Source organism: Nelusetta ayraudi, unplaced genomic scaffold (assembly GCF_046127955.1).
Source record: "Nelusetta ayraudi isolate G7.1 ecotype Tasmania unplaced genomic scaffold, CSIRO-AGI_Nayr_v1 ptg000004l, whole genome shotgun sequence".
Taxonomy (NCBI): domain Eukaryota; kingdom Metazoa; phylum Chordata; class Actinopteri; order Tetraodontiformes; family Monacanthidae; genus Nelusetta; species Nelusetta ayraudi.
The window spans coordinates 15,881,360-15,892,041 of record NW_027466054.1 but is presented as its reverse complement, the minus strand read 5'-3'; the positions used below and the strand labels follow the sequence as shown (position 1 = coordinate 15,892,041).

General features: G+C 45.4%; 2 protein-coding genes across 4 annotated transcripts; both read right to left on the bottom strand.

The window, feature by feature from the left end:
• Positions 1 to 696: 696 nt before the first annotated feature.
• Positions 697 to 5,017, bottom strand: LOC142896427 (nuclear distribution protein nudE homolog 1-A-like). Of its 3 annotated transcripts, none has more exons than XM_076038098.1 (9): positions 4,843 to 5,017; positions 4,364 to 4,469; positions 4,106 to 4,259; positions 3,490 to 3,638; positions 3,270 to 3,406; positions 2,756 to 2,929; positions 2,589 to 2,674; positions 2,171 to 2,331; positions 697 to 2,077 (listed from the first exon to the last, which is right to left on the bottom strand). In XM_076038098.1, exons 2-9 carry the CDS (start codon positions 4,447 to 4,449, stop codon positions 1,984 to 1,986), a joined length of 1,041 nt encoding a protein of 346 aa, XP_075894213.1. In that variant the 5' UTR covers positions 4,450 to 4,469; positions 4,843 to 5,017; the 3' UTR covers positions 697 to 1,983. The 3 variants fall into 3 exon arrangements, with proteins under 3 accessions (XP_075894213.1, XP_075894221.1, XP_075894204.1); XM_076038106.1 differs by having other exon boundaries at positions 4,364 to 4,465; XM_076038089.1 differs by lacking the exon at positions 4,843 to 5,017 and having other exon boundaries at positions 4,364 to 4,791.
• Positions 5,018 to 5,489: 472 nt separating this feature from the next.
• LOC142896408 (pannexin-1-like) lies at positions 5,490 to 10,486 on the bottom strand. Its single transcript, XM_076038033.1, has 6 exons — positions 9,833 to 10,486; positions 8,441 to 8,562; positions 7,706 to 7,905; positions 6,980 to 7,481; positions 6,732 to 6,888; positions 5,490 to 6,648 (listed from the first exon to the last, which is right to left on the bottom strand). Exons 1-5 carry the CDS (start codon positions 10,011 to 10,013, stop codon positions 6,745 to 6,747), a joined length of 1,149 nt encoding a protein of 382 aa, XP_075894148.1. The 5' UTR covers positions 10,014 to 10,486; the 3' UTR covers positions 5,490 to 6,648; positions 6,732 to 6,744.
• Between the last annotated feature and the right edge of the window lie 196 nt (positions 10,487 to 10,682).

Below are 10,682 nucleotides of genomic sequence, written 5' to 3'. Positions count from 1 at the left end.
TCCTGTTGCCTGTGACTGCTGTTCCAGAGCAGCGCTGAAGTGACCTGAACAGACCGCAAGGAAATTAGATTTTTCCGACTGCGGTCTGAGCGCTCACAGTGCTGCTCTTTTTACCCCTATTAATGAATATTCCCTCCCCAAATCACCTTTTTTTTTAATGTTGCTTTCACCTTTTTAATGACCTAAAGTTGAGATAACTAAATAAAACATTTAGATGCATGAGAGAGATTCAAGTATTAGGCACTTAGCAACACTTATTAGGGATCACCAAAGTCTGGGGAGGTCATTCAAATTTATTGTACATTTTAAAGAGGCCCCGAAACACCTTAAACCAACTCAGTCTTTATGGTTATGTTATATAATCAACCAATGTTTACATGCCACCCTTTGTATCTATTACTTGTTGAACCACTTGCACAAGAAATAAAAAAGATATTTAAAAAAAAAAACTTCAGTTTTTCATTTTTTCCTTTTATTGTTTCTGTGTTCATCAGCAATTTGAGCAATTCAAAAGTGGGACTTTACATCAGAAATTGATTCTCACCCGATCGCTTCCTGTACATTAAACACACACGCAGAACAATGTACACATACTGGAGCGACAAAGTAGCAAGACCAGACAAACAAAGACAGCAGTTGACATCTCGACGCTGCTTGCAAGATCGGCGTCAAACACACTTTTAAAAAAAATTGAACATCGAGGAAGAGCGGGAGAAAATCAAAATTCTGATTTTGCAGGAACCACTGAGCTGATCCATACAGTGCAACGTATGGCAAACTTTTGTTTCAATGTATGACTTGATGTTACCGTCAAAACTGACAACACACCAGAAACGTTTCAGGGAAAAAGTGACGGACGACACAAAAACTTGTTTCTCACCGATCTCTCACTAAAGGCAGGAATATTCAATATAGGCTCTTTATCACCTACACAAATACTGTAGACTATCGGCTGTGCTTGTCTGTGGCGACACGTTAGAATCTGTTATTGCTTTGCATCACCCTCTCGCATAAACAAAAAAACAAACAAAAAGACAACCCTTCGAGTCGGACAGGAGGACTCGCATACATACAGGAATCAGGACTGTACATTCAGTGGTGCTAACCTCGCAGCGTCAGCGTGACTCGGATCTCCGGGGCGAAGACCCGTCTTCGTCCCATAAGCTGCGCGTGTCAGGCAGAAAGTTATTTGTTTGTAACAGCAGGAACAAGGTGTTTGGACGAGGACTGGATTAAAAAACAACAACAAAAAAACAAACAGCATTAACCAACATTAATGGAGTTCATCAGTGTCACGTCTGGGGGGATTTTAATGACCTGAACTCTAAGAGCAAAGCAAGGCCTCCAAACTGAAGAGGTAACGCAGACGAAGGCAGCAGTGGCTACAACCCTGACTTCCTGGAAGCTACTCAACCCGTGGATTTCAACTAGGGAAAAAAAAAAAAGATCTAAGCATTTAAAATAATTTCAGCAGTTTTAAAAGCAAAGCTAGCGCCCCCTGCTGTTCAATGCTACATTATTTCAGCCAAAAACTAAATCCTGTACATGCACCTCCAAACAGATTCAACAAGATCATTTTTTTTTGTCACCAGGAATGTGCGTTAGAGTCACAGCCAACCGGCCGACAGTGTGTTCAACAGCCCCGTCACGCCCAGCAAAACAACTCAGCAGAGAAGAAGAAGAGGCTGTGATGCGACGCTGCGAACCTCAGAGCCACAGATGCAGTAGGGAACGTAGTGTGATCCGCAGGTTGTTCTTTGATTTCATACAGGCTGGTAGATAAGACATAATAGTAGCCTCATGCCGAGAAAGTCCACGTGCTGTTGACGGCGGGGAAGGAGAGAGAGAGCGAGCGGGGGGGGGGGGGGGGGGGGGTCCTTGTTCAAGCAGTTCAGCCGCGACGTGAGCTGGCAAAGGAAGAGACTCAGTCTGGAGGGTTCAGCTCAGGGAGGTGGGGGCGGTTTGCTTTGGGTTAGTTCTCTCCTATAGAAGAATCTTCACTCCTCCCTGAGGAGACTGTGAGCCCTGAGTGACGCCTCTAGGGGGAGCTGGTCCAAACTCTAACCGCTTCACTAGACTGTTAGGGGACATAAATAAAAAGAACACAATTAAAAAGAATAAATCAATAAAATTGGATTCTGTTGCTGACGTTTTCTGTTTTTCTGTTCACCTGTCGTACAGAGGAGGGGGGCTCATGCTGGTCCCCTGGACCCCTGACTCAGAGCCCCTCTCTAAAGCAGTGGGACTCCCGGGGCCTACTGAAAGTGCCGGTCTGCTGACAGAAGTTTCGCACACAAAGTCTCGACAGGAGGCCAGTTTAGACTCCAGATTCTGAGAGAGAAAAAAATCTTGTCAGGTATTGTTAATAAACTTGAAGAGTTGATATTCAATGATGTAACATTCAGTATCTCGTGACTCTAGCTCCCCCATTTGGAATAAAAAAGTAATGACACCAGCACCTATTGCAGGACCCATTCAAAATCATGACTTGTGACAAAATAAAACATTTTCATTGAAGGTCTTGCTGTTGTGGGACAGACATAGTTTCATGCAATCACTGTAAACATTAACTGTTAAACTGAACTCACCCCAACTTTCCTGAGCAGCTCTCCCACAATGTTGAGTGCAGATATCCTGGCCGATGTGGTGAGGGGGGTCCCGGTCAGATTGTCGCCTGCAGCAGAAACACATACGACCAGGTGAGATCGGCGAGCAGTTAACGTTCTGCAATAATTCTGTCGTTACTTCCACTCACCCCTGCGGATGATGGACGCGGGCGGTGTGGAGAATGTGGAGCTGATGGGTTTGGAGGGCGTGGCGGGAATGGATGGATTGGCAGCGGACGTCGCGTCCCCTCGATCGCCGTCTTTGCCGAGACTGCTGGACGGCCGGCGCTCCTTCTGACGCACAGCCAGCTCCTGCCGCAGGTCTGACAAGCAGGACAGGAGGGTGGATTGAAGCAGATTTAAAGAGTGAAGACACAAACTGGCAGATTTGAAGGACACCACGGTTAAATAATCTTGAGTCATGCCAATGCATGCTTTTAAAAAGCAGAATCAAAGATCAGGAATTCTGATCAAATATGTCACAAGGTGTCAAACCAACAGACAACTGAGCACTCAGTCATTTAACACACAGGGAAACAATAAACAGTCTGAACTCTCTGACTTTGGGAATTTACCGTCTCAGTTGTTCGAATCATCAACATCAATCATCAACAGGAAATATAAGAGTGAGCATCATGCTAGCCCTCCGTTGACATCTCCTACCTCGGGCTTCGTCCTTGAGCCTCTGGACCGACTCCAGCAGGTTCTCCTTCTCGTCCAGCTCGCTCTCCAGGAAGGCGTTTCTCTCAATGACGTGGTTCATGCGCTGCTCAAAGTCCTCCAGAGACATGATGGTCGCCCTGAGATCAGAGGAGACGCCATTCAATCGGAAATACATTTCCGAGCACGACGACGACACGCACCGCTCTCATCCCACACTGACCGCTTGGTCCTCTCCAGGTCGTCGTTGGACTGCTCCAACTCCCGGATGTACTTCTGCAGGTGGTCCCTCACCGCTCTGGTCTGCGACAGCTCCTCCTCCAGGGTGGAGATGTGGCGAAAAGCGTCCGAGTGCTGGGTCTCGAATTTCTCCTGCAAAACAGTGGCAACACGCGGGCATCAAAATCCATACGCGCAACGTCACAGTGCAGCAAAACTGCAAAATATGGTGGCCAGAATAATGCACCGGAGAATGAAGCTCGCTTTTAAATTTCCAGATGAATGAACACAATCTTTGTGCGCTCTTAAAGACCTTTGGTACTGCTGGGGATGTGCAACACAATCTTGCATTCATATTGTCTATTAATATCCCCCTCCCCATGGAGAAGTGGAACAGAAATAGCAGTCAGCTGCCTTCCAGTCGGGCAGCGATTTCCTGGTGGCGGTGGAACTGCTACGCCGGATCATTGCTGGCAGGAGAGGGAGCGAACTGTGAGTGGGTGTGTCGCTCTGCCTCGACCACGGAAAAGTCAGTCAATCCATATTAACGCCGTCACAGTCTACCACACCCCGCTGGGAAACAGGTGCACGCCGAGGCCTGCGACGTGACGGTGTATTACCTTGATGTTCTCCAGCTCCATGTGGAGCCTGTTGTTGTCTAAACGCAGCTCCTTGTTCCGACCCTCGCATTGCTTCAGCTCCGCTTCCAACTCGGCCTCGTAGTCTCGACTCATCTGCTGGAACTCCTGCAGCTCGGCCTGAGACTCGTCCGCCCTGCAGGCGACACGCACGACTTTAACCGGCTAAAACTAACCAACTCACACGTGCTGGAATGCCAGTGGTCAGCTAAGTTTAGTTTGTGGTTGAACGTCTTTCACCTTTGTTGGTGTCTCTCTGCCTGCTCCTTCCAGAAGCACAGCTCCTCTTCCAGGGATGCAAACTTGTGTGCAGGTGGCTCAACCATGACTGTTGACTCGAGTCTGTCTGATTCAGAGTCGAGTATCATGTAAAGGAAGAAAACAAATACTATAACACAACGTTTGGTAGTGAACTTTTTGATAACAGAAACTTCTCAACTAGTAGTCCTTCTGGTGTTAGCAAATGCTAAACAAGTTAGCTAGCTTCGGTTTGCAACTGTTTTGATTTCGACAAAATGGCCTTTTCGAAAACCAACTTTTAACAACATCGTATCCTTCGAGCAGTAACCGTAAAAGCGACGTAGGAGCGGATTACGACCTCACTTTTTGAAGCTAACCGACCCCCCTTGAAAGCTTCTCAGCTAAGCTAACTGAGCTAGCTGAGCCACTGTATTATCCCTGGCCCAAAACAAGGAGAAACATCAACAATACCAACCTACCTGCATATAAATTGATCCTTAAAACATATCTTAGTGTAAAAAAATAAACATTCGGTAAAGGTTGATTTCCTCGATTCTACTATTGCCTTATTATAACTACCCAAACAACACCCGCTGCCGGCCCGAGACTTCTAAACCAAATACAAACCAAGCCTCAAGTCTGCTGCGCCATTGGTTGGAAGGGGTGACCTAAAGAAATCTTCACCCAATCAAATTTGTAGTGTTGCAATGTCCCTCCGTTGTGGGCGGAGCTATTATAACGACAACGCACGCCCTCTTTGAGGTACCGTTTCTTATTTATCCCTTTATATAACGTTGAACAAATGGAGGGCTGGGGGCGGGTAAACAGCTCAGATCTCTCATGGTAGACATTAAATGTTTTTCTTGTTTAAATATATTTTTTTCTTCTGTTTTATAAATGATTATATTTTTAAATGGCATGTGGTACTTATTTTTGTCTTTTATGGAGTTGTTTTCATGTTTCTGTGTGTCTGATCTGTGCAAAATGACTTTCCCTCTTGGGACAAAAGCTGAATCTGAATCTACAGCAATTGCAAACGTAAAGTATGGTAATGTACGTGGAAAATGTATGATTATATGATCTAGAATCATAATCCATATCTGTAAAAACACTTAATGGCAACAACTGGTAGTGACATTTTATTCAGCCCAAAAAGTTAACATGCACACATTCATTATACTCTTAATAAAGATGGTATAGACAACAATTTCAAGGTAGAACTGAAAAAAAAACAACAACAAAAAACACAGTCCATAAAAGTCATTGTCACATTCATTGTACTTTCGAGGACCCTAGATAGTGAGGAATCTCCAATGCTGTTTCACCAGCAAAGGAGCGAAACAGTCAATGTCAGTGTTGGCAGCATTTCCTCAGATGTCAAAGCTGAAATATGAAAAGAGGCTGCAAAACACAATGTTAAGGTGATTTGTTTCTTGCTGTATAGATAACAGCATAACATCTAATCCAACATCTTAGCCGAAACATCTAAGAAAAAAAAGTATGACTCAGCACCTCGACAAACTACTCAAGTCCATAATGTCTGAATTTAAAAGCTATCACTAGTTAGATTGTCAAAACAGAATTATAGAATTATCAGGGTCACAAACTAGTTACATTACATTTATTGCATTCAGTTGGAAGTTATAATCCATTAAAAGGTGACTATACAAACAGGATTTTTTTAAATGAATGCAGATGACAAGTAGTTATGTCCAATAGACAGCCATAAAAATGGAAGGCAACAGTGAGTGTGATGCCTGCTGGCTGGGAGGTAGTAAGTGTTGTCCATATCACCTTTAAAGTTTGAACCAGTTTGGAAAACTCACCGCCTTGTTTGAATTACAACATGCACGCATAGTGTTACATCAGATGCTAACAGCACCTTTGAGTGCAAAGAGGCCACAGCCTTAATGGGTAAACAAATCTGTTGTTTGTTCATTTCAAATGACTTAAAATGGGCAAAGCTTCCCAAGTCACACTTTTAGCTTAGATTTTGGTTGCTTTCACTTGAAGTACAGAAAGTAAGGCAACCCAAATCCTGAGATAAACACAATGCTTAATAGGATGCAATACAAACACATTTTTTGTATAAGGTTTAGAGGTTAGGAAGCTGATTGCCTCAAAGTCCTTTTGAGGATTCAAGGTCAACCAGTATTATTAGGCCTCCCTAGTTCATCATATGAATTACCAGCAACAACTTTATATAAAGGTCAGTGCACAAGTATTCTTTTCCAGCTATTCTTGTTCAACAAGGGTCTTCATCGGGACAATCAAGGCAGCGTGAACTGAAAGATAGTGAAAGGTGAATTGTAACAACAAATATTTAGTTTGAACCGCCAACTAATAAAGTTTCAATGTTTTACCTTACCTCACAAGGATTCTTATTCAGCTTTCTCATTTTCTTTCTTTCCGGAGGAACACGTCTTCTTACTATCCAACACATCGGTCTTCACCTGACCAAGTGTTTGTAGGAGGCACATGGTGTCAAAGCCCTCATCTCCTGCTTCTTGCAGCAACTCCAGCACCTGGAGGAAAAAAAAAAAACTTTTAGGTATATTTCAACTAAAGGTGACATGACATCACGCACACTGGACCTCCTCGATCGATAGGACCCACCTGGAGACACTTGTACGATTTCAGGTGACTCAGGTTCTCCTGCAGGAACAGCAGGTAGATGCTGAGGTCGTTGTAGAAAGGCTTCACCACGCCCAGCGAGCCAAAGCCCGGCAGCATCTCGTAGGGCCGCAGGAAGTTGGAGCTCTGGCGCGCTGGTCCGAGGGCGGCGTACACCACCAGCGGGGCGAGGAGCACGTACACGGCCAGGTTGATTTGGCTGAGTAGGCCAAAGACGCCCACCGCCACCAGCTTGCACTGCACCGTCGCCGGGACCGTGACGTCATCCTTCAGCAGGCCTGTGCGCAGCTCGCAGGAGAACTCGTCCGTGGCCGAGGCCAGGCGGATGTAGTAGCCGAGGTAGACGCAGGCCAGAACCAGGGTCAGGAAGGTCAGGACTCGGCACGCCAGGTACTTGGCCACCAGGCTGCGGGAGAAGCGCTTGGTCTTCAGATACTGCTCCACCAAGGGGTATTTGAAGCAAGTATCGGCCAGCTCTAAAGCACTGGAGGAGAGGAAGGAAAGTAATTCATCAAAAGACTGACAGAAATACAGCTCCAAAGAGCCGCATGCAGAGCAGGAAGGCTTTCACTTTGCCAGTTTCATGGCTAAACTGGCTTTGACCAGGAAGTTTGCACCCTCCGATCCCAGCACCACCACCACCATAGCTGCTCCATGTAGTGGCGCACTTTATTCCTGAGCAGGCAGTGGGTAACTGGATTTATTTACTCGTGGGTCTCCTCTGGTACATCATTGCCGTCCAAGGCTGCCAGATTCCTGGCGAATCTGATGCTGCGATTGTAGAAGCGGTCCAGTTCCTCCATGATGAAGCCGAGGTCTGAGGAGATGTGCGGCGCCGCCGTGAAGCGCCAGAGCAGCGCTGGAATGTAGAGGAGGATGGCCAGTAGGAGCAGTATGTAGGGGAAAAACTGAGCAAAGGAAGACGAGGGCACGATGAGTATGAATTACTCCCTTTAATAAAGAATCTAACTAAAGCCTAGTGCACTAGAGCACTTCATTATCATTACCTACAGGCATTTTATATTATTGCCAATGGCTCTGTACAAAATCACCCATTTGTTCCCTACTCACTTCCCCTATATACTGTAGGAATACATACATATATAGTGTACTTGTTAGCGTCATATTCAAAGTCATCGCTGTCCCATTATTAAAATGTCCTGTAATGTAACAATTAATTTACACACATGCACACACACACACACATATCTATATCTAGATCTGTATCTGTATCTGTATCTACATATTTATCCCTGTGACCCTGAGTTAAGGCTTAAGCGGATATTAATATTAACAAATATTATATGTGTGTGTGTGTGTGTGTGTGTGTGTGTGTGTGTGTGTGTGTGTGTGTGTGTGTGTACGTATAAATATATATATATATACACAATATGTCACTGCAACCATATTGATGTGTGTCACATGTTGGCCGTAGGTCAGTACCTTGTGCAGCCACAGAGGTAAATCACCATCTTGTCGCTGAACTGCCGCCCAACAGAACGAGTCTATGTACACGGCCTGTCTCATGGAGAGGTTGGTGGGGGGGAAACAGGTGATCTGGGTACCTGAAAGACACACACGTGGAGAATGAGTCACAGTCAGAGCTGATGGGCTTTTAGGTGACTCAGACAGACAGAAGGCTGCGAGAAGCCATCTGCCCACCCTTTCCGGCACCCTGTGTCCTTAATTGGCGTAACTGGGTTGTGCGTTGTTTTCAGCTGCCTCGCTACAGTGAGTGCCATTCAACACTAGCCTCAATCCGGCACGTCAGATTCATGAGTGACCCACATACTTGACGGACAATAACAACTGATCAACAGGGCCTGATTGTTTCAACAGAGTTCTCATTTCCTTTTTCCCCAATTTATCATCAAAACTAGTATATCGCAGGAGTCCGGAAACAATGTCTTATGCACCACTGTAAGTGCAAGTGGAAACTGATGATGCACCACACACCACAACCTAGTTTTGTTTCATTTTTTGTTTTTGTTTTTCTATAACCACTTCTCCTGCACTCTGAGTTACAGGGGCTGGTGGAGCCTTATCACAGCTCTCTTCCGGCTGAAAATGTTGCTGAGTTATTGCAGCGTCACACAGACAGACAGACAACCATTCTGATTCACCATAACCCGGTGCTGTCACGTTTTCATTTCGTCTTACTCGTCTATTTGTTCACGATGCAAACTCACTAAGATGTTCTCCTGCGTGTCTTTCTTTACACGCCCACATGAAGGTGCAGGTATGTCTTGCAGCCACAAATTTGATTTATTTACACCGAGCCTCAATGACGTCCATAACGAGAGGCCAAACCAACTACTTTGTTTTTCCTCTCAACTCACTCAAGTTATCTTGCAGGGTTGCAGAGACACCTCCATCCCTCCATTTTGTGTGAGCGTGCCTGGCCTCTCTGAAGACAATAACAACCTCAACAGACTGTAGGTATTATTACTTAAGGAGATTATGCTGTTCATTCCCCCGGGATTTTTTTTTTTTCACAGATTACTGTAGAGAGACCGTCACTAGGAGAAACTGGCCACGCCCATTATCCCACCTCATCCCATTCTACGATACACAACAAGCAGGAGGCTATTGACTCTTCTAATGATGCCTCCTTCCTCTTTGTAATTTAAATATTTTCTAAACAGCATTGCCTTTTGCAGTGATATCGTACTTTCTTATTCACCAGTAAATGTCGATCAACAAAATGATGTATAATGAGGGTAGCCGGGACCGCTTTTGATTGGAGAGCTGTATCGAATGAATAACAATAAGAATAAATAAATAAATAAATAAATAAATAAAAAACCGAAAGGTTTTGAGGATGCAACAACTCACCCACCGACACCTCCTGGGCGAAGGCGAGCGAGATGAGAAACAAAGGCAGCCCCACCGCCAGGAACGTGACGATCTTGTCCACGGCGAGCTCCAGGCGCACCCCTTTGTACTTGGCTTCCGTGGGGTCCTTGAGCAGAAAGTCCGAGAACACGTACTCGGTGGCTACGTGCGCGATGGCCATGGCGTGCGCGAGCAACAACAAGCGCAACAACAGCAAGAGTCTGTCTGGATTCTTGTGGCCGTTGGAGTTTAGCAGCGGTTATCGTTGACTCATGTCGGTTGTCCACAGGCTGATGCTCGCACCTGATGTCCCGCCACACTGACCCACAACGGGAGCACAAGTGGCGGCGGCAGGCGGTGGGTGTCGGCCGCGCACCGGCCGCTAGGTGGCGCGTCCAAAGCCCATGCAAAAGATATTGTGTTACATGTTTACACAAGGTCTTTATTTTTAAAATTGAGGAGAGAGGGTGCAGTCCAGTGCACTTTGAGAACGCGGTGCTTTCCTGTGACGGTTAAATTAGTTTACTGCAACATCTTCAAAAACCACAGCCATGCGAGCTGTGGTTTCATGTTTGAGGTAATAACACAACTAACTGGGGAAAGAAAATGAGGGTAACTGTTCTATACAAAACACAAAGTCGCTCAGCTGCTTAAAGAGTTCACCAGACACTCTAAAAACTACTCAGAAATCGGACTATTCTAATAACACTACTCAGAGACGGAAGGTTACACAGTGTTTGTGTGAGAAGTCTTCTAAATGCAGTGTGTGCAAGATTTAGCAGCATCTTATTGTATGTTTATCCCCGTTGTCTGATGCTCTTCATCATCTCACACCTTTCTTAAGCCAGCT